At 39.5% G+C, this 24,126-nt stretch overlaps 1 protein-coding gene across 1 annotated transcript in view; it reads right to left on the minus strand.

Annotated features, from left to right (window-relative positions):
* The window catches only part of DCC (DCC netrin 1 receptor), a 619,636-nt gene that overhangs the window by 48,827 nt on the left and 546,683 nt on the right, over positions 1-24,126 (minus strand). Inside the window, exons 22-24 of the mRNA XM_072952215.1 lie at positions 18,257-18,419; positions 9,841-10,067; positions 7,417-7,533 (exon numbers count right to left, since the gene is read on the minus strand). Coding sequence (XP_072808316.1) covers positions 7,417-7,533; positions 9,841-10,067; positions 18,257-18,419 — 507 coding nt within the window. The remainder of the gene's footprint in view (positions 1-7,416; positions 7,534-9,840; positions 10,068-18,256; positions 18,420-24,126) is intronic.

Raw genomic sequence — 24,126 nt, forward strand, 5'->3', positions numbered from 1 at the left:
TCTCAGACCACGCGTGGACGGGTCACACAAGGATTCTGACTTGGAATCGAATGTTCTAGACGTAGGAATTACCCTCTTATGGTTCAGTCCATCTGTGTACAAGAGGGCCCTCTGGTATTACAGCACTTCAGACAATACAATTTCAGTTTTTAAAATTTGCTTTTTCTCATGTAGCTTTATTTCACTTTTCAATGGCTTCTCTAACTCACTGAATTCTGCAGGCAAGTGACTAAAGCAGATAGTGTGAATGGAAGAAAAAGAGTTGGCTCTCATAGTGAATATTCTAGAAAGCCCCCAAACCAGGAGCCATTGCAGAAAAGCAAAACTGTATGCTCTTCTTTGCCTCAGTCTTTTTTACTAGATCCTAGTTCAACTTTTTGAGATTTGTTTTTTCCTTAAAGGCCAAATTTACATTTTCTTCCCCTCCAATATTTACAAGGAAAGAAAAAACTGGGAAATAATGAAATTCCAGAGGTTTTTACCCAATCAACCCTCATACAGTGAATTATTACAATTGTATAACTGATGTGACCATACAGGATATTTGCTTCCATTTATATCCTTCCTAGATCTGATTCCTCACTTCTCTTCCAGCATTTTACAGAGAAAGAAAACAGGTTGAACACGGAAAGGGAATCTTTCCAAGGTCAAACAAATGTTCCATCGAGTAATCAAATGATAGAAATGAAAATTCACATCTCTCCGGGAATTGCTCTCAGCTAAAGAAGTTGCTCACCCAAGGTTTTGCCTTACTTCCTCAGAGAAGCCTGCGTCAAAGACAGCAGAAGTCCCCCCACAGACCCCTGCCTCATGTGGGACAACGATGAAGGACAATCCCAGCACCAGAGCAACCTGTAGGGTCAGCTCCATTACACCGCATCAGCAGTTCCCCATCTCCCTCCCCGCAACCCTGCATCCTTCACCCCCACAGGTGCTGCTCCCAAAAGCACTTGCTAGTAAGTCTCCTGCTTACCAATCTCTGTTCAGAATCTGAATCCTGGAAACCCAGCATATGACCCTTATCTATCCTTGAAAAATTAAAGAAAGTTACACCTGATGCTTCTGATTTCTTGTAGTTAATTTCATTTACAGTAAGAACAAGCATTTAAAATAATTTTTTGGCCGCAGTAAAAATAGTCCCTCTTTGCCATCATTTTACAGGAAAGAGCACAGGACTGGGGAAATCAAAATTATCTGGGCTCTTCTCCTGCCTGCATATCAGCTGGTATGCTTACATCGCTGTGACGTGTGGCCAGGGGTACAAAGTAGCACACGCCACACCGTGTTTTCAACCAAGAAGCACCATCTGAGACAAATAAACAGATTCTGCACTTCAGTGAAATTAAGTACCGTTTCCCGTGGGTTTTCATAACTAAAAACACTTCAGATAGTCTATATTTTATCTGCTAATTAACATTTTATAGAACATGGTGAGAAATGTCAAGGAAGAGGGCAAAAATTGTCTTACAAAAAGAATGACTCTTAAGTGGAACAGCAAGCATCTTCATATATGTGACCGGAAATCCAAACTGTGCTGATTTGGTTCATACATAGCTTGATACTCTTGATAAATCCAAATAATTGCAAGTGGGGCCAACAGTAAATGCATCTACTATTCTGAATGAAATCATAACTCTTCCAAGGTACAGATCTACAGGTTTTTCTGCCTAGTTATTTAAAACCTATCAATCATGTCAGTTGCAAAGAACCTATTTTATTTACTAGAAAGCCTAAGAATATACTTTAAAATCAACTGATTATATGTTGACGTTATTTTATTTTGTTAGATTTTTTTTTTTACCAACAGAGCTTGGAGGTAACCAAAAATGTAATGTGACAAAGTTATTTCAAAAGATATGTATTGTATTGATTCTTCATTTCTTACTGAAATTTTAAGTATAATACACATACTGAAACCTGGAATATCCTCGGGAGTGCTCAGTGACTTTCCAAAGTGACATGTCTTGTAACTATCATCCAGGGCATAAAATAGAGCATTATCAGATGCCCCATGTTTGTTTCTGGTGACTCATCACCTCTCATCAAGAGTAATTACCTTTTTGAATTTTAATCTCATAGATTACTTTGCTTGTTTTTGAACTTTACATACACTGAATCATAAAGATGTGTTAGGTTTCTGTCTTGCAACATTATATCTTTGAGCTTCTCCATATTGTTTGTGTCTTGTTAGTTTGCTCGTGTTCATCACTACGTGGTATTCCATGGAGTGAATATATCACAAAGTAATGCAGATATGATATGAAGAGCAGTATTGCCACAGACATTCTTATATGTGTCTTCTGGTACACATATTATGTAATTCTGCTGAATATATAGCCAAGAATGGCACGGATCTAGGAATGGAATTACAGGGTCAGAGCATCCCTATACATTTTACAAAAGTATTTATCTATTTAAAATCACATGCATGCTTTATATGATAATTTTAAAATAATAAAAAAATAAATTGTTAGTCATTCTAGGATCCCCCATTCATGTAGAGTTAAGACACTGGGAATAAGAGAAGTTTTGTTGTTTTAGGCATAGAGTAATTCAGAGTTTGAGGTGACAGATGAGGCAGCACAGTGCAGTGGTAGACTAAACACAGGTGTTGGGTTCAGATTCTCAGAACCTTGGTTTCCATGTTTGTAAACTGGAGATGCTACAGCCAAAAAAAAATCTTTAAAAAAATGAAAAGAGTATAACTAATAAACGGCACACAAGACATCTTTGTCCTTGGAAAAGCAACGCACCACAGAGGTTCAAAGGCTGCTCAGGTGTATCCTGGAGTAAGTTTCTCAATCTGAGTCTCTGTTCCCCATCTGTAAAATCTGGCTAATCTCACCAAGTGATAATACTATGAGGATTAAGTGAAATAATAATTAATAAGTTATTTAGCAAGTGAATAATATTTGGAAGTTCTCGATACTTGTTAGATTTCATTTCATTTCATTTCTCTTTCTTTCTAAGCACATTATTTCATTTTTTGTTTAATGAAAACAATTTTAATTGCCCTTAATACACCAGAAAATTTTATTAAAAGATATTCTAACTATAACTGCCAAAAAAGAGCCTGAAAGTACCGATGTGTTACAAAAACAAGAATTCTTATAATATATTTACCTAATCATTCACCCATTCATTTGACAGATATTTACCCAGCACCAGTTTTGTGCTAGGTATTGAGTTACACAATGTGTGAATAGGAAGATGAATTAGATACATTCCCTCCCTACCATGTAATACATAGTCTGTTAGAGGAGAGAAGATTTGGGCTTGAATATCTAAGCATATGAGGTGGTACTATGTGTAATTAATGCCACAAGGCTGGTTTTTTAAAAAGGCTATTCAAACATGAGAAAGGGAGCCAAAATTTCTGGATTGAGTAATCGGAGAGGAAAGAATTTTTGAGAGCATCAATAGCTTTCTGGTCTTTGAAAGATGCATAGAACTTTGTTAGGGAGAGATAGCCACCAAGTCATCCCAAAAGGAAAGAAGTATTCAGAAGGAAAAACAAATAAAGGACAATGCATACACATACATGCATATTTGTAGACTGGTGATTATTCTGGCTTGGCAAGAGTCTAAGGGACACACACACACACACATAAAATATACAAAGCAACATAGCAATAGGAAACTAGAAATGTAGGCTCAAATCTGGTATTCTGAGGGGCTTGTGGTTGTTTTTTTCTTGGAAGACAGGAAAGGAGGAGCCCCCGGGAAAACTTATAACGTGGAATGCCATGTTTCAGTTGTTTCGGAAGAAATCTAGCAAGCAGTATACAAAGAAGTCTGGAAGACATTAGAAAGAGAAAGACTAATTATAAAGCTGTTTTGACAGTTCAGGTGTGAGGCCAATAAAGGGGAGAATAAAAATATCACCCTCGGGAATGGGAAGGTAGCCACGGATTCAAAAGATATTGCAGAAGAAAAACATCAATAGAATATGGGAACTTATTAGATAAAATTATATATGGGATAGAAAGGCCCACAAAGATTCTGAAACACAATGATTTTTAAGAAGAAAGTTACAGAAGATTGGCACAGATCGGACTTAGTTACAAGAGGAAAGTGGCTGGAAGGAAAGAACAGAGGCAGCTCAGTGTACAATGTCTCTCTATGTAGTGAAAGGAATGAAAGAAACAGGGCACTGGTTTGACAGAGTACTGCAGCTGGGAGCATAATGATTAAGAGAACCCTGAAGATGCAGAACTCTGAAGCTGCTCCTTCTGAGTCCAAATTCTGCCTGCCACTTACTTGCCGTGTGACTGCAAGCCTGGTACTTAAACTCTTCAAGTCTCAGTTCTCCCATCAGTAAAACAGGCATAGGAACAGTATCTGCCCCATGACAGCTGGCATTTATTATAAATCCCACGTTAGGTTTTTACACTTACTGTAGTACAGTTGAGAGAGACACTGAAACATACAGGAAACTCGACATAGAGTAGGCAGAAAGAAACAATCATTTGCTCATTCATTTGGCTACACTGTATCGACTGAGTGCCTTCCATGTGTCAGGCTCCGTTCTGGGAACTGAGGATATGAAGTGAACAAAGCAGGCAAAATCTCTGCCCTCAGAGAGCTGACATTCAAATACGGGAAACAAATGATCAACAAGCAAACACCCAAATGCAAGGAGGGTGGTCATACATATTAACAAAGAAAAATTAAGCAGAATAAAGAGGGTAGAGAGCGACCATGGATGCTGCAATGGGTCAGGGAAGACCTGTTTGTTCATGGTGGTGGCAGCTCAACACAGATGTGAATGAAATGAGGGAAATGCCATGTAAACCTCTATGAAAAGAGATTCTGGGTAAAGAGAACTGCAAGTGCAAAGACGCTGAGTTGGAATGTGTAGTATTATCCAAGGAACAGAGAGGAGGGCTATGTGGCTGAAACAAATTACACAGAGGCGTAGCAGGGGACCATGTGAGGGACATGCCACAGGCTGGATCACACGGTGCCTCAGAGGGCATGGTAAAAAATCAGTGGATTCTGTGCTACATGTGATGGGAAGTTAGGAGGAATAACATGACCTAGCTCTCATGTACTGAAGCACTGCCGTGTAGACAACTCACTGTGGGGTCAAGAGCTAAAGAGGTCAATGGTTTTAAGCTCATAGCTTTAGTCTATAATCTATAAGAGATGGTAGTGGCTTGGACAAGGGCAGAACAGTGGAGATGGGAAGGAGTGGTCAGACCTGGGACAGGTTTTGAAAGAAAAATGATAGGATTTGGTAAAAGACTGAATTTGGAGTATGAGGAAATCAGAATAAAAAAGCATGAAACTAGAACTCTTTAACAAGACTATGGATGAACAGTACTACCATGTAGTGAATGGGATAAGTAACTGGATCAAGTCTGGAGCTGGGGAGAGCGGATTACAGAAGAGGAAGCTATCCATTCTGAGCACAGCTGGCTTATCTATCAGACAGCCACTTGGAGGAGATGAGTCAGTATTTGACATGGAAATTGATGTGGATTTCAGAAAGGGATAAAGCTAGGGATAGAATCTGGAATTCATGAGCATTCAAATGGCATCAAAGCCACTGGTACTAGATGACATCACCTAAGATGCTAGTGTAGACAGAGGACAGCAGCTTGAAGACTGAGCCATGGGGTGCTCTCTGACTCTCTGAGACTAGGGACAAAAGGAGGAACGAGTAAAGGACTGAAAAGGAGCAGCCCGTGGGACAGGAAGAAAACCAGGAGCACTAAGTATACTACAGGCTAAGTGACAAGAAGCGATTCAGGAGAAAAACAGACGCTGTGTCCAATTTTGCTGAGCATCAGAGATTTGACCACTTGGTTAGACCAGGGGCAGATTAGTGGTAACCTTGGAAAATCCTGGTTTCAATACAGAGGGACTGTGAAAATGTCATTAAAGCTAATAAGAATGATTAAAAGAGGAAAAGATATAGACAACTTCCAGAAGAGGCTTTCAGGAAGGGGGAGGAATGGGCTTTAGTTGGAGGGGAACGTGGTTCTGGTGAGGATGCTTTAAAAGAGGAGTTACGAGGTAATGTTTAAATGCCTATTGGAGTGACCAGTAGGAGGGAAAATTGATGTGGAAAAGGGAAGGGATAATTACAGGAGGGTCCCTAAGTGGTGAGAAAGGGTGTCCTCAAGGGTAAGAGCTGACCTCAGAAAGGAGCACAAACAGATCAAGTAAATTTGATGGATGGGTAAGGATGCCATTTCTGAATGCTTCTCTCTCTTTCTCTCTCTTTTTTTTTTGGTGATATAAGAAGCATGGTTATTATCTGAGAGTAGGGAAGGGAGAGAGGTATTGGGAGTCTGAAAGGTAAGAATAGATATAAGACATTCATCTGATAAAGTGAGACAACGAATGACTAAGAGAAATGAATGGCATTTCTAAACAGATGACAGCTCACCTTGGATTCGTGGTCATAAACACCCAGTAAACGGGTTATGTGTTTTTCTCCAAAGTCAGCTGCTCGGGTCCATGGTAAATCTTGGTAGAGGAGCTGATTTAACCAGGATTGAGTTTTTTTTTTTTTCCAGGTGAGTATGGAAGGGAAGAAGAACCAAGGGAGATGAGGGTGTTTGCAAGGGACTGAAGATGTAACTGATGATAGATTGGAAGCTGAGTTTGGATGGAACTGAAGACATGAGGCAGGTGATGGACACTGGGAAGGTTGTAGAGTTAATGGATTGGAGATCCAAGTGGGATTTAAGAACTGTTGGCAAGGGGGCAATAAAATAAGTGGCAGGAAGGTAATAAGGTGCTAGAAAAAGGAATGATACAAACTGACACTTTGTAGGAGGCGCAATTATTGGTTTAGTGTGTGACATGTAATTGATGAACTGGATGAACTGAGGTGGGAAAGAGCTAATATTGTAGGTAACATGAAGGAACTAACATCAGATGGATTACTTGCGTGGATATTGTAAATACCCAGATTGATCACAGAGGTAATTGGAAAGGAAATGATTCTCAGATAATAATATCTTCCGTGGTTGTGGGAGTATGACAGAAAACTTCAACAGGAAGGGGCAGTGAGTAATTATCTCAATATTTGTTTCAAGGGTGCTACATTATTTAAGTCTGAAAATTAGACCTATTGAAAATGTTAATCTATGAAGGTGCTCCTTAGAGTAAGATCAAAGATGACAGAAATTTCAACTCTTTTTACATCAATTCATATTTTTTAAAGTAATTTCTGAAATATGTATCCAACTGATTGCCAACAGACAGATCATATGACTGTGTACAAAAATACAACACTGAAAATTCTGACTTCTAAGTACAAATAATATGATTTTAATTCATTCTTCATCATGTCCATTTACCCAGAATGTTCAGAGAAAACTCTAGTTTTTGATAATTGATATAGAAAAGATACAAACAGAAAGCACTCACTTGTCCATGGCAGTGCCAGTCACTACTCACCAGGATTGTTGGACTGGGCATCCATAGGGATCATGAGCTTTGCCCGAGTGGCTCGGCGTGCAGCCAGTGACCTCTCCAGAGTAGACATGGAGCTTCCTGCTTCCTCTGTGTCTTGACCTAAAAGAAAAATAGTACTCCTGAGAGGCACCTTCTCTAATGGTGTAACACTTCATTTCTAGCCAGGAACTCCACAGCCTTTTTTGTTTTATTGAAGTTTTAAATCATAACATCTACTTTTTCACAGCGCAATCAATATACTCTCATTGGACATTTTTTTTTGGTCCTACCAAAATCATCATTTTAATCTTTGATGTCATTTGACAACCATTAATAAAATTTATCATAACCTCATTACCCAGAAAGAACCATTATTTTTAATTTCTGCCTACATATGTATATGTAAAAGGAAGAGAATATATATTAATGTATTTATTTTTCAAAAATGGCATTAGACCGTACATACTATTTTGTAGCCTTCCTTATAAAATAACAAAAATCTTTCTCTGTCAATAAGTCAGTAACATAATTTTTAACAGCTCAGTAATATTCAATTGTATGAACTTACCACAATCTTTGCAACTATTACTTAAGCCCCAAAGATATTACATCTTATCATTAAAAACAGGAAATAAAGCACATTCTTCAAAAGTAAGGTCAGGTATATCTATATAAATATATTGTGATTCCATAAAATGTTATGAGCCATCTCATATGGTATTTTTCTTTCTCTTTCTGGCCTACTTCACTTAGAATGACACAGAATACAAACTTGTGGTTGCCAAGGTGGGGGTGGGAAGGGATAGACTGGGAGTTCAAAATTTGTAGATACTGACAGGCATATGTAGAACAGATAAACAAGATCATACAGTATAGCACAGGGAAATACATACAAGATCTTATGGTAGCTCACAGCAAAAAAAAAATCTGACAATAAATATATGTATGTTTATGTATAAGTAAAAAATTGTGCTCTACACTGGAATTTGACACAACATTGTAAAATGACTATAACTCAATAAAAAATGTTTTATAAAAAACAGTGTACAAGGGTTTCCTTTTCTCCATATCCTCTCCAACATTGATTATCTGTAGACTTTTTGATGATAGCCCTTCTGACAGGTGTGAGGTGATATCTCGTTGTGGGTTTGGTTGCATTTCTCTCATAATTACTGATGTTGAGCACCTTCTCACATGCCTGTTGGCCATTGGTTTGGAAAGATGTCTGTTCAGGCCTTCAGCCCACTCTTGACTGGGTAATTCGGTGTTTGGTTTTTGACATTGAATTATATGAGCTGCTTAAGTATGTTGGAGCCTAACTCCTTGTTAGTTACATCATTTGCAAATGTTTTCTCCCATTTATTTTGTAGATGGTTTCCTTTGCCGTGTAAAAAAGCTTTTAAGTTTAATTAGGTCCCATTTGTTTATTTTTGCTTTTATTTCTTTTGCCTTAGGAGATGGATCCCCAAATACATTGCAGCTTGTATCATGGCTGCAGTTTGGTCATCATTCAGTTAGCTTCTTCCACGTGGTGGGGGTTTCAGAACCTACCAAACAGCTCAAAGCACGTGGCTCAGAATATTACCTATAGCCCCGAGGAGGTCCCTAACTTTGTTTAAAGACTAACCCATTATTATCCTGTTTTGCGTGACTACTTCCCTTGTTTTCGTATTTTCTTATTTCTCCGGTTAAGCTTATTCTTTGAATAAAGTTCTTCTACAGACAAGGGGCAGGCAGAGGACATGGGGTCAGGGGGTCTGTCCTGGGGAGGCCCCAGAGGGTCCTGCTCTGTCAAACAACCACTTTCTGGATTTCTCAGTTATTCCTAGGCATGGCTTGCTCTACCCCAAATCATTAAACAGTAGGCTTTTCTCTTCAGATCACTTTGTACACCAGCAGAGACTGCAGACTCTGCTAGACTAGGCCAGTGATCACAGAATGTGACTGTGTGGGGGTGACAGTGGATCTCCCTGGTACTCAAGGCAAAGTAACACGAGAGTTGATACTTTCATACATCAAGTGCCAGTGATGTGATTTTTTTAAAGCAAAGAATTGATAGTGAATTTAAACTCAACTTTCCACAGACACAGGGAACTAAAAAGTAGGTTCAAACGACTTCACATTTTTGCTCAAAATGTAACAAAATGCCCTGGATTCACTGAGTCTTCACACCTCAGTGTTGCCCACCTGCATCACCTCCTACCTCTTAGAACTTTCGAGAAGCATTACAAATTATACAAGGCAGTCAGCATGATGAGAGAACAGAAAGTAAGCCTAGTCAATGTACCAGATTTATATCAGGTTCTTGTAACTACGGTGAATGATGTGCAAACTAAGGGAAGGCTATATCCACCAAAGGGAGTGGAGGGTTCTTTTGTGGGATTCAGAGTGGGCTGTTTCTCCTGATGCCAGAGAGAAACAAGTTACCTGAATGAGAGGTGGTTTTGCTCCCCATTTGGGTTTCCGACTGGCTGTGACTGACTGGTGTGAGGTCTTGGCAGCTCTGGATGGGGGAGTCCCTCCCTGCAGGGTCAGTGCTTGCTGGCTTCTCAATATTCTTCATCTCCATTTCTTCATGGTGTATCCAAAGATCAGGGGGCCGGAGGTCCTTCTGGCTGCCCTTCCTTTTGCCAACACTGTGGGTGGCCCGTTTCCTATGAAACAAAATTAGAAGGCCAATGTGAGTGCCTCTATTCAATGGCCCTTCCTTCCTCCTTTTTTTCTTTTTCTTTCCCCCCTCCTCAGTCAATTCAAGTCAGAAGCAGGGAAGGAGACAAAAGCACTCCCAGGAGGAAACCTGTGAAATGCAGGAACTGGCAGACTGGTCTTGGCCGCCTGTCCTCCTGTTCCCTGGAGCTTCCCCACAGAACAGGAGATGCGGTGCTGCATCCCCAGGGCCCCAGCTGCCTGCCAGAGCGCGCCTGCCTCCAGCTCCCCCTGCTGCAGATTCAAGCACAAGGTGACAGTGGGTGAGAGGCAACCAGATGCTGATCTTTGAAACTGGGCATCAGGTACCCGACTGCAACATCTGTTGAGGCGATAAATGACAGAGTTGCTTTGAAAGGGCAAATAGAAATAAAAAGGCCAGAATGTGTGCCAACAGCCAAGACTGGGGCTTAGAAGAAAGTCTCTCCCTCAGCTGTCCAATTTAATGTGCAACTGGGAAGCTGGCTGTTCCAGGACAAAAGACTGCAGTGCACATTCTTAGGAGAATAAAATACTTTTGTCTTGGAGTCACTAAGTGTCTGGATTCAAATACAAGAAGACCCATCCTCTGAAAAGAGAAGAACCCACTCTGGAAGTGTGTTTCCAATGTCTCTTATTTCCCTCAATAAGAACTCAGCAATCATTAGTTAATTTTTTCAGGGGTAGTCTCCATTTGGGGCTAGTGAGATTCAGATACTCCCTGCACGCTAAGCCAAGAAGCGGGATGCTCAGGACAGCTGTTCTCTGCAGCAGGGGTCAGGAGACCATGGCCTGAAGGCCCAACCCTCCCACTGTCTACTTTTGAAAATAAAGGTTTACTGGAATCCTGCCAAGCTCATTCGTTTTCGCACTGCCATGCTGCAGAGCTGCAACAGAGGCCAGGTTGCCCACCACGCCTAAAATATTTCCCATAGGGCCCTTTGCAGAAACGGTTTTCAACCTCTGCTCTATAGTTTTTATAATTTGTTAAAAAATCTCCACTTGTAGCTTCCACTTCTTTTAAAATAATCACGTCTCGTTGTGAGGCAGAATTCAGTCAGTTAAAATCTAATCTTTGGCAGAAGCCCAGAGAAGTACCATTTTTTCCCTCTCCTCACTTGCAGTGAATGGTTTATGAGGCTAACTGCTTCCATGCTGGCTAAATGGTTCAAACTGCCCTCAGTGGAAACGCTTCGTAACCTGTGCAAGGCTGCTAAGAACGGCTTTGTTTTCCCCACTTGCTGGATAAGACACTCTGTACATATTAGGCAATTAATAAATGTTTAGTGGTCTGATCTGTTGAATTTTCTTCCTTAACATTCCTTTTTTCTTTCTTTCCTCAAGTATGTTGATGAGGATAGAAATGAAGAGCCCCAGACCTCACAGCTACGTGGTGGTTTAGTGGAGAAACACTGCAGTGTTTCCTGCTCTAGTATTTCCCGACAAGCACCTGCAATTTGCTGATTTCCTGGGAGCAGCCTCAACCCGACACCAGACAATGGTCTGCAGTAATGCCTAGATCATCTCGTGTTTAAGATAATAACTCTCTTGTAACCATCCACTCCCTGAATTCATTTCCTTACATTTCACCAGCCCTCGGGAAAGGAGTCTGCAACTCATACATAGCTCTTTACGTAATCCACCTTTGGTCACTTAGAAAAATGTAATGTCGTCTTCAAACCTGGAGATTTCACCCCACTATCTTTCTTTCCAACAAATCAAAATGATAAACAACTTAAACCCTGCTGTCTATATGACTACATACAGAGATGTACCAGTTCCCCAATCCAGGACAAGAGAGTCAGAATTCCCATGATAATCTAGTATTTAAACAGCCTGCGGTAAAGAAGTTTGTCAAACAATTTTTGTAGCGAGAAGTAAATGATGAATTCTGGTTTCCTCTTGCTTATGTGCATGTCTTATGCATTTGTTCATTCATTCATTAGTTCCCATGACCTTGGTGCCAAGCATCCCCAGGCGTATCTTTTTTTTTTTTTAAGTTCCAAACCAGATTGAGGCAGAACCTTTTTGTATGTTATGATTTATAACCTCCGTCTAGAAAGAAATGATAATTCCTGATAAAATGCGTAAGTGTTTTTCTGATGGATTTTAATCAGATCGCGATCTCTTTGGAGAAGCTGCTTTCGCCTGGCTGACTGTAAGAATCTAAAGATCTCTAAACAGACTGTTTACTTTTTGTATATATTCCGTGAAAGACCATCTAACCACTTTTGTTTTCCATAATGTCTCTTTTCAAGAGAGAAATCTTTGGCCTCGGAGTGGCCTCCCTCCCCTGCTGGTAGAAGTCCAGCAGCCCCACGTAGCAGGTTTGTAATACAATTGACGTCAATGTATATATACACACACACACACACACACACACACGAAGAAACCTGACATCTGCTTGTAGCTAAGTGGTGTGAAATTTGTCTTAAAACCTGTAGGAACAGCTGTCACCCCAAACTTCTGTCCATCTGCTGGTTCCTTGACATCATGACTGCCGCCCATTTCACCCCCAGTTCCTCTGTCTCACCACTGGAATCTTCAAAATGTCTATGTAAATGAACCTAGTGCAATGGTTTCTGACGCGTGGTCCCCGGACCAGCAGCATCGCCCTCACCTGGGCACTTGTTAGAAATGCACATTCTCAGGCCCCGCCCCAGCTCTTACCCATCAGAAACTTACGAAGGGGCAGTGGGGCCCCATGGTTTGTGTTTGAACAGCCCTTCAGGGGAATGTGATGCAGCTAAAGCTTGAGAAGCACTGTTTTAATAAATTATTTGGTTTTGTTTCTTGTTACTATAAAGCTATAATTTTTTTCTATTAGATATAGAGTATGTCACGTTTATCCCTCCCCCTCCCTCTACACACTTTTTCTTCCAGGTACCAATAATCCTGTGCCTTCCAAAAATAGCTGCAGGATAGGAGTATCTCTTCCCACCCCACGTATTGTTGAATAAAGGCAAAGCAAGGAGTCTTCCATGGCCCTCAGCTGTCTCTTTCTCTTCCTGTGGCAAAGCCGTCACAGCATAATCAAGGTCTGGTGGGTTTTTGTTTGTTCTATGTATCTATCTACGTATCTGTCTGTCTGTCTGTCTGTCTGTCTATCTAATCTTACTTCTGCCCAGAATGCCTTCACAGTCCTATTTACTTACAAACTCCTTACTCTTTACGATTCCCTTCAACCCTCTCTTCCTCAGGAAACCTCCCTGATCGCTTTCGATCAGTGTCATCTTAGGATGGCTAAATCATTTTCCCCTTCTCTCTCTATACCACTCACCTTGCACTGATCACTGTCTGTCTTACTGAGCTGGTCAGATACTCCCTGTGTGTGAACTGGTTTTCTGCAGTGATACTGGAGCCATCTCTATTTCCTTCTCTTCCCCAACATCATCCATTGTTTTACAATATTTATCCATTTGTCTGTTTAGTGAACATTTATGGAATATTAACTATGTGTCAAGAAGTATGCTACATACTAGAAATGCAAAGATCAGTGGGAGTTTGATACGTAAATGAAAAATGGCATGGCTTTTGCACCACTGGAGCAAGGAGCATGCGCTGGGACATGGAGATAGAGAAGCTGAAACAGTAGAGGGGACCAAATCATAACAAAAACATTTTAAATAATATCAGTAAATCGGGGAAATTGCAGAAAGGTTTGCAACATTAATCAGATTGGTTACATTGTATGATGCAGATCACACACTAAGGGTACTAGTAATTCTTGAACTGAATAATAAAAAATGTGTCATTATTGATGTGGAAGGATGGTTTGCAAAGTTTGTCTCCGATTCTTTTTTGCTATCTGTTCCTTACTTTGCACATATCCTATAACTCTAAGAGGAATTTCTTTCCGTTTCACTTTTAATCGGTATGCGAGGGATGTGAATGGGTAAGAACCGACCTTGGCTGAGCATCCATTTTATTCCAGACTGTGGAGCTCTTTTAAGCTCTAAAACACTATCATCATCTCACAGATTATTTTGTTGCACTGTAATAAATTAGTGAATTCCCACTCTGTGGTTAGCCATCCTCTGCTTAAATTATTCACAGGAGGTAAATATCTCTGTACTAAATTCTTGTGGTCAGACAGACACATGCCCAAGATGTGATGGAAGACTGAGGCAGGAGCACTGCCCCACTGGGGAGATAGAGGAGGCTTCAGGAAGAAGGTCTAAACTGAGTGTTAAGAATGATCACAAGTTAACCAGGAAAAAAATACGTTGGAAAGTACAAATACCTGCCCTGCCTCCTCCATCCAAATCTTTCCCAAAGGTTTCCAGTGTCCTGGTTCTCTGTATTGATTATTTTTATTCCATTAACTGCCATTAAAAACAAAACAAAAATCTTGTATCGGAAAGCCAGGGAAAATATGTTCTAGCTACTCACATAAACCTGCATTTTCTGAGATGAAATTAAGATACACTGAAGTCCTAAGTAGTTGCCAGTTAAAATCCCTGTGTAGTGAATACTAAAAATGATTAAAATGTTAAAATTTTGAAAATCCGTTAAAATGGTCTATAGTGTAAGGTAGATTTCATTTGAGTTTCAGCATTTGATCTTCAGTACTGAAGATAGTTATTTTTGTGAAGATCTGAATGTGGGTTGATATTTAAAACTTGCTGTGTCCACATCAAATCAAATAGGAGGCTTAGTTAATGGGTGGTTTTATCATGTAAACCTTGAATTTTATTTACACATTTAAATTACACAACATTAAATTAAAGTTGTTGATCATCTACCCAGGTAATTGCCTTAGAAATGTAATAACCATGTGTCCAGGACTTCCAGGATATTTTCAATGTCAATTATTCTATCTTTAGTATCTATAGGTAAACTCTAATTTATCATAATCCATGTTCTACATTTTGGCCAGGAAAATACTACTTTATTAAAAAGCACAGAAATCCCACACAAATTCAAGCTTTCCTAAAACACAAATTTTCTGTATTATATTCTGCTACAATCTCATTAACTTCAAAATGTATAATGGCAGTCTCTTCAAAGTAGTAAAATATTTTAAATTAATAACTAAAAAGAAATGTAGTAATTCAAATGTATAAGGAAAGTCTCTTCAAAGCAGTAAAAACTTAAAAATAACTAGCAAAATTATTTTTATTTCATGTGAATTTGAAGCTAAATGCTAAATGTGATTCTATAACTTAGCAGTATTCCATGGGGAATTTCAGTGTTTTAAAGGTGGAGGGGTTGACAGAAATTATTTAGTCCCCTTTCTTATTTGAGGGAACTGACATTCAGAGATTAGGTCTTCTCTTCGGTTTAATTAAATCTCATTCATTTAATTAAAGAAGTGGTAGAATCAGAACTAGAACTTGGGTCCCAATTTCTGTTAGTTATTTTATAACATAAAAAAAAAACTTACCAACTAGAATATGAGTCAATCAGCTAGGCTAGCTCATTACCTCATTATTAAATAAATCATGAATAAAATAATAAACCATTATTAAATAAACCATGACTAAAATGTGCAGACACTAACTTGAATAAAGTATTACTGAGAGTACATAAAAATATGGTTTGAATCCACTGGGATGAAATTCAAGTCCCCTAATAAAACACAAAGACAATTCACATTCTCCAGCACTCCTAGACAAAGAGATATTGAAGAAGCCATGGATGTGTTTCCCACTTCACCCTATTAATTACATTAAACTCCCATTTCTGAGAGCCCTGTAATAGACATTATTTCTGTTTCAAATTAGAATTGATTTTGCTTTCATCTGCATTATTTAATTTGTTCTAAAAAGCTCAATGTTGGTGGTATCGGGGGAGGGGTTCTCAATAAAATCAAGAAATGCTAAATTAAAACTCAGAAACCTCTTAAAGGAGAAATGCTCTTATTTTTCTTTTTCTCTGTTAACACAAAGAGACCAAGATCAACGTCAATGGGCTTGTTACCAAAGAAAACTATATGAAGCTAAATTGTGAAAAAATGCCAAGTAAATATTAAGAAACTTTGGGGGTGAGGTGAGGAAAAACCCCAGGGGCAGTAGTGAGGAGCTAGACATTCACTTTCTTTGGGTTTTCATTCACAGAGTGATTCTTCCCTTCCTCATTCCCTAATTTAATTTTTATTCATTTATTTTTTGAAGGAGGGGAGGTAATTAGGTTTATTTATGTATTTATCTTAGTGGAGGCACTGGGGATGGAACCCAGGACCTCGTGCATGCTGAGCATGCGCTCTACCACTGAGCTACACCCTCCCCCTTCATTCCCTAATTTTATAAACAAGTCGTACCCAGGGATCAGCCTCTACTCTTTCTATGTAAAACCTTCAAGCTCTTTCCAAAGTGCTTAGGGGAGGATTTAGGACAATTTAAGAATTTCTCAAAAGAGCATCAAATTCCACCTTTACACACTGAGGAGACTAGCATTTTCTCTGTGGAGAAACAAAACAGGTCTCGGAACTCAGTTCAAGTCAGCACAGCCCTCATTCTTCTCACGAGGATGAAGACGATAAAAACAAAACCCAGCAAACACCTCACTACAGATGGGCTTGGCGCATTCAATTCGTTTGGTGAAGGCATCCATGTTTTTAAAACTATCCTGAAATAAGGCCAAGTTTGGTTCTGGTGCCCTCCCCACTCACCTTTCTGTGACTCTTTCTCAGACCTGCCTCGTCGACCCACGGCTTTGATTTTCCACCCTCTGTGCTCGCACCACCCCCTTCCGTGGACTGGCTGGACCAAGAGATCGCTCAGTGACTTATTAGCAGTGACTTCCCCGCGGAGCCTTCCTAAGGGCCGCGCACTCTAGAAGCTCTGTGGGTGGTGATGACGTCCTAGATCACTTACACCTGAGACTGACCCGTTAATCACATGCTGCGTGGTTCCTCGTTTGAGAACAATGGACCAGCGCACCAGCCATCCTCAGCTTCAAGATGGTCTAGTCAAATGAACGCAGCTGGATATAAAATTTGCCCTGCCATAGAGAGACCCGAAATGCGAAGACTGTATCTACCCCCCTGTGTCACTCTCCTGGGTATGTGTGGTTTCCTGCGTCCTGTTACTAAACCAGCTCACTTCAAAACGCTGGAAGGTACACTAGAAATCAATACATAGGGTCAGAGGATTTTTTAGCAAGAGAGAAAGGCTGAAGTCTTAGCAAGGGAAGAGGGAAAATTATTTGCTAGAGAATCTCTACCAATGTGTGTGGTATATAGTCATCAAACCTGCCACCTCTGGGCCCAGGCCTCAGGCTGGAGAGCACCAGGCCTCAGGCCAAAAACAAACAAAAATTCAGGGAAGAGCCTGTTACAGCCAATCTAATGAGAATAACACTGCTGAAAAAGACACATCAGGAGGGATCTGAAAAGTGTTAAGAGAGGCAGAGAGGCAGAAAATAACCAGGAGATTATCGCTGATTTCCACAACTGGCTGATGCAAGTTAATATGCTGGTTATGGGGAGTTGCTGGAAGGGGATCAGCTGAATTAAAATCACCTTTCCACTCCAAACTTGGTACTTTGATGGATCTGTCATTCTCTGCGTGTGCTATAACCTAGAGCTACATAGTATGAAAATATTATTAAACCCCTCAAATTTTTTAATTTCTGAAAATCAATCACAGCCAGGAAATCTGAACCATTTTGAATTTCTGGAATCTCTCTACTATCCTAACTACTGCCTCCAAAGTAAACACTCCGTAGCATTGTAACTATGTTGAGTTTGGTATTTTATACTTAGCCATTCATGCAACAAACATTGATTAAATGCCTACAGGCCTCCTTGCCAAAAGGGATAAATAAATACTCTTAGAGGAACACCCATCTCCAACCTTTTTTATACTTCATTGCAGAGAGGGCCATAAGTAGGGACATGGTTAAGTCCATTCTGAGTGTTACTTAAGAAGAGCTGCCTTCACTGAAAGAAAGTACCTAGTTTCGAGAAGTAAAATCAAACAGAAATGCAAAGTGGGTCTCCAAGTGGATCCTATTAAGTCTGCAAGTCTAATCCTCACTCAAGTTACAGGCTTGGAATAGATAAAAGGCAAGATTTTGCCCACATCAGGCGATAAGGAATATGTGATGAATTGTAAAAGAGCACAGGAGGAAAGTTGTCAAAAATCGAACCCAAAAAGCTGGCAGTCAGGTCAAGCAGTGACTGCTCCCCTCTCGGGGGCTAGCTGCTACTTACTTTCTTTGCTGGGCCGAAGAGCGCCGGGTGCAGATCACGGCCACGACCACCGCCACCAGCACGGTGATGACACCAACGGTGACCACAACAATCACAAGCAGGTTGCTGCTCTTCTGAGGAGTGACGCTGCCGTGTGGGGGGTGCATCTGGCCGATGGGTGGCTCTGGGAAAAGACAGACAAAGAAAGATCAGGGTTAGGGAGAGGTAGCAGCTCACTGCTTATCAAGCTCTGTTAAGGATTCAGAGTTCCTATTGTCCTGAGCAGTTCTGAAGCGGGGGGGGGGGGGGGGGGGGGACAATGAGCCAGGAGAGGAAAGATCGAAATTATCCACCCAAGGTAAATGAAACCAACGTCCACACAAAAACTTACGTAGGAACATACACAGCAATGTTGCTCAGAATAGCCCAAACTGGGAAACCCCCAAACCATCAACTGATGAATGGATAAACCAAAATGGTATATCCACGCAACAGAATATTATCCAGTCATAAAAAGGAATGAAATGTTAACACATGCTACAACATTCATGTACCTTGAAAATGTTATGCTAAGTGAAAGAAGCCAGGTACAGAGGCCACATACTGTACAGTGCCACTTATATATGAGACTTCCAGAATGGGCAAATCTAAAGAGCTAGAACGTGGGTTAGTGTTTGCCGGTGGGTGGGGGATGTGGCAGAAGTGAAGGGGTAAAGGCTGTTTATCAGTACAGGGTTTCCCTTTGGGGTGATGACAACGTTCTAGAACTAGAAAGTGGTGATGGTGGCACAACCTTGTGAATATGTGAAAAAACCACTGTATTGTGCACTTTAAAAGGGTCATTTTATGGAATGTAAATGGGAAAAAAAAGAACTAAGCGAATTAAGCTTTGCATTGAGTAGAAAGAGGAGAAGGCAGTAAGGATGCTACTCTGAACAATGAGGGTTCCAATATGACAAGAATCAGAGAAGGCTGAGAAAATACTATTTATTTGATGCTGTGAAAGACAAACTATTTGACACCAATCAGTCACACTTTCCATCCCTTTTAAGAAGCTACCTATAAAGCACATTTAATTTTCAACCTGTCAGGGATATATGAATCTCACTGAAAAGCAGCCACAGAGTTTGAAAGAGTGTCAAAAAGTCCTGATATAAAATTTTTCCTGTCTTGCAACCATATCTCATGGTAGGCAATATTTAGGTGAAAATAACAGAAAAATAAGACAGTTTAATTAGCTTATATAAGCAAGATTGACTAATAGCCCCTTAAATTGCTTTCTTTAAACCCTGAGTGATTAATCAATTAGAAATACTCTGTTTCAGGTCATATTCATTATTACAAGATATGTTTTCAGAAGTAAATATTAGCATATAATTTATTTATAAATTAATTTTGAAAGAGTAGAAAGCAATGAATTTGGATGCTTTTAGAGATCTAAGTTTCAATCTGCTTCTTTAGCAACATGCATGAGCTTTCTATATTCCTTAAGCAAAACATTTAGGCCTTTTGCACCTCAGTGCATTTACCCGCAAAATGGAAATAATATTTACCACATGTAGGGACTATCAGAGTTAGAAAAAACAATACATACAATACATACAAAGCCCTGTCTCAGTGCCTGGCACAGAGTAACTGCTTACCAGTATCATTTTATACTATTAAAACATTAAATAAAACGTTGCCTAAGTTAGTAATCTACCATACCATCTGGGATACTGCTGGTGTGGACTTCCAAACTACAACGTTTTTAGAAATAACATGCAATGTAAAAGATGAATTAACTTGTTTTCACAAATGAATATAAAATAACCCAGTACTGGCCTCAACATTGAAACACTATCTTTTGACAGCTTATCTAAGAATCATTGTTTTGGTTTTTTTTTTTTTTTTTGAAAAGATAGTCACCTAAGTTTAAATAAATTATCGCTGACTCATTATTATTGGAAAAATAGTGTTTCTGATAGAACTTGAATCTCATGGGGAGCATCTCATTAAACAGTCTTTAAAAAGCGTTTTCTGATACAAGATTCTGATTACAAAAGAAAGAAAGAAGGTTTCCTTGAAGTAATTTTTATCTTTATTACAAAGAAATGAGGCAAGTAATGAAAGGGCAGAACTTTCAATATTAGAGTTTTACTTACAATTTAAAAAGTCCTGTTACAGTAGTGTCTCCACAGGCCCTTTCTATGCTTAACAAATTAATTGATTGGAATAAATTAACCTTTTATGTGAGAGCCTACAATGGAGACAGCTGGAGATCTCACAGATTTTTATTAGCATAACTTAATTTAACAGTTCACTATTTCTGACAAACTTAGTCTGAGTCATACCACAACAGTAACATAGTGTGAGTATTTTTTTTAAAACCTTGTATATTGGAATTTTCAAATTTTTACTCTTATTTCTTTCTTCCCACCCAGGAAGACATCATGTTCCAAATCAGAAAATAATGACTCTGGATTCTGCTGAGCATTAGTGAGATTATATCGATGTCATTTGCCTCGGAGAGTTAGGGTTCATGAGGGCTCTCATTATAGATCTTTGATTCCAGGCCTTATGACTTCCTCATAAAAGTTCCCATCAGTTCAAAACTTGATATCCAAGATCTTTCATTAATTTTCAAATCTCCATTCAAAGGCTGAATAATCAGAATATCTGACGTTAAACGGGTAGTTAAGAAAGTCAAGCACAATGGTGTCTGTAGATGGAGTTGATCCTTGTTTGTAGTAGCTGTGTCCTACAAAGTCAGCGCAGACACTGAATCAGGGAAAACTAAGTATTGCGTCTAGAGGAAATACAGGGTCAAGTTCCTGGGAGCCTCTGCTGCAACATTTTTATCAACCGATCAGTGCATAGCCTTGTTTTATGTAGGCTTCTGTTTAGAGACACCTTAGTTAATACATAATGTTGATTCATTAACATTGAATTCATGGCTAATGGCACTATAAATTCATGCCTGAGTGAAGCTTAATTAACATACATATTTTCTCCATAAGGCACATTAGCCTTTGTGCTTAGGAACACTAGACAGCACTTTATCAACATATTTAGGGGCAGCTTTAAACTGTGAAAACATCCAACAAACCCACAAAGATGTGAAAAATGGGCAAAATGTATCACTGAAAGGACATATCCACAGTATGAAGGCAGATCATCACCTTATTCCATCTCTGCTCAGTTTGTGAGCACTGGGCTGCTCAAATTTTTGGCTGCTCTGCAAAAGTCCGAGATCATAAAACCATCATAATTATTGGTTTGGGGGGTTAGAAAGAAAATTATATAGATGAAATGAATTCCCAAATAAAGAATCTGCAAGTAATGATGGATCAACCATATTATCTAAATACATCAAAAGACTGCTCCAAATTTGGAAAAAAATTAGAACTCACAAATCTAGATTAGTGTAGTTAAGTGTTCTGGGAGACAGCCTGACTCCAGAAGGGGCAAGGTGACATCTGCCACCTTTCAGACGCTGCACGGTATAATACAAAGACTTGCAAATCTCCAGGGCATTGTGATTATTTCATGAGATAATGGGTGCAGCACACTGACCACACACCCTGGCACAGAGTTGGTACTCAGCAGGCGTGATGCAGCTCAGTGTATTTCATTCTATGTGATCTGTCCAAATGAAAGAAAAATACAATATCCTAATTCATCTGTTGCTGGTGTTCGCATAAGAGCATGGGTACCCAGTGTCTGAGTAGTCAAGACCTGGGTATGTTTCATTAAAATCAGTGAGAAGGGAGTCATTTTTAATATCACATGAGCATTCTATCCAACTTAATTTTCATGCTGTTTGATCACCATAAATGATTTCATCCTTTTTCTACTAAATTTAACAAAAGCAAACATAGACTTAATAACCTGATGGGTCTTAAGTCTTAGTGATGATTGGAAAATTGGTTTAGTAAAAGTGATAATGTCTTTAATTTTTATAACAGTTGGTAGGCTTTCAACAATTTTTTATATTTCTTATCACATCTGCCCTCAAAAACTCTGCAGTCAGCTCGTGGATAGACCGGTGCTCTGCCTTAGGAGGAATGCCGGCTCCTGTTCTGCAAACTTGGTCTCATTGCCACAATGGCTGTGTACCAAGCACCACCCTGTATCAATAGGCAGGTAAATGATGTGAACATAAGATTGACAAGTTCAATTTTGAGGAGACAAGCATCCAATGAAAGCTTCTAGTTTGGAAATGAACTTCTCTCTTATAATTGTTATTGCCTTCCCCAATAACAGTTGTGTTATTAGAATACTTGGAGCTCAACATATGTCTTCATAATTTCACAGGTCTTTGAATTTGAACAGAAATTCATATGGCCTTGAATATGTCAAAGCATTTCCCCCTGAAATAGGGTGCTATATAGTCAGTCGGCTGGAAGAGATCTCACAGATAATCTAGCCCAATGTTCCCTAAAATGAAATATTAATCACCACCATGGGGGGAAAAAAGGTTCCTTGGTCAATTAAGTTGGAAAATATATTTTTTCCCCTCAATCTCAGAATTTTGAACATGCTAATGTGAACTGTGAATCACCAGGAGAGGTAGGGCAGAAATGGTAAAGAATGTATCCAATTATTCCATAAATATGTACTGAAGATCCAATTAGGTGCTGTGGATATGAGGTTATGATCAAAATATGGGTAACGGGTAATTATATGATGTGATGGAGGTGTTAGCTAACTCCGCGGTGGTAATCATTTTGGATTATTTATGTCTATCAAATCAGCACATTGTATACCTTAAATTTACACAAGGTTATTTGTCAGTTATTTTTCAATAAAGCTGGAGGCAAGGAGAAAAGCCATGAAAGGATTCAAGTAGGCAAAAATAAATTCTATGAGCTAAGATGCACAGTTGGGATATAATCAGAGGTTTACCCAACTAGTTGGATCAGAGAAGGAAAAAAAAAATTCCTACATATTAAATGTTCTGTCTTCCACTCCTGAAACATGTAACCCATCTGGGTCATCTTGACACAAATGGAATGTCAGTTAACGTCTCACCTGGGATAAGGCATAGCAGACAGAAGGGAGTTGTAAAAGCTCCATTTCTGAGCTATTTTTTTCTAGAAGGGTGGAGAAAGAACAACAGCCAGGCTGTGAAACCATGAGAAAATATTTATGGGACCACATATATATTTTCATAAAAATTTGTATGTCATGGTCTTCTTGTATATTATGTAGTCAGAGAATAATTTCCAAATTAGAATATTGATTTCTCCGTACCAAAAATAAATAAATAAATAAAAAGAAGGCATAACTGTTGACCTCACGGAACTTAGAATTTCCTGGACAAGACTTACATTAAACAAATCATGAAGCAAAGAAATGTGAAATTACAACTATAGTTGGTGCTTTAAAGAAAAGCAGAGTTCATGCCAAAAGACGTAACATGAGGATGTAATATGAGGTCCCTGACAGAGGAGGGAGGTCACGGAAGGCTTCCTGGTAGAAGTGACATGTAGGCTAAATCATGGAGAGTCGCTAGGCGTTAGTTCTTGTTCATCTACAAGGGAACTGAGAACAGACCATGTGTCCGGAATATTGGGAGTGAAAGGGAAACGGCACAAAAGGAGGCTGGGAAGAAAAAGAGGGCCTTGTTCATAGAGAGCTCTGGAGATCACGTTCAGTTATCCGCAATAAAATCACAGATGACTGAAGAGTTTCCAGCAAGGAGGCGACAGACTTGATTTAAGAAGGCATCTCTTCCCACTGTGTGGAGAGGGGTTGTTGGTGGAAACAGACCAGCTAAGAGGATACTGAAGTTCTGCAGGAGAGAGCTGATGATAGCTTCAACTGAGAGGTGGCAAGCAATCTCAGTCAAGCAAAGAGGACATGTACACACTATAGTGTGAAAGTAAATGAACAAAGCAGACTGTGCA

This window comes from Vicugna pacos, chromosome 30 (assembly GCF_048564905.1).
Source record: "Vicugna pacos chromosome 30, VicPac4, whole genome shotgun sequence".
NCBI classification, from domain to species: Eukaryota; Metazoa; Chordata; class Mammalia; order Artiodactyla; family Camelidae; genus Vicugna; species Vicugna pacos.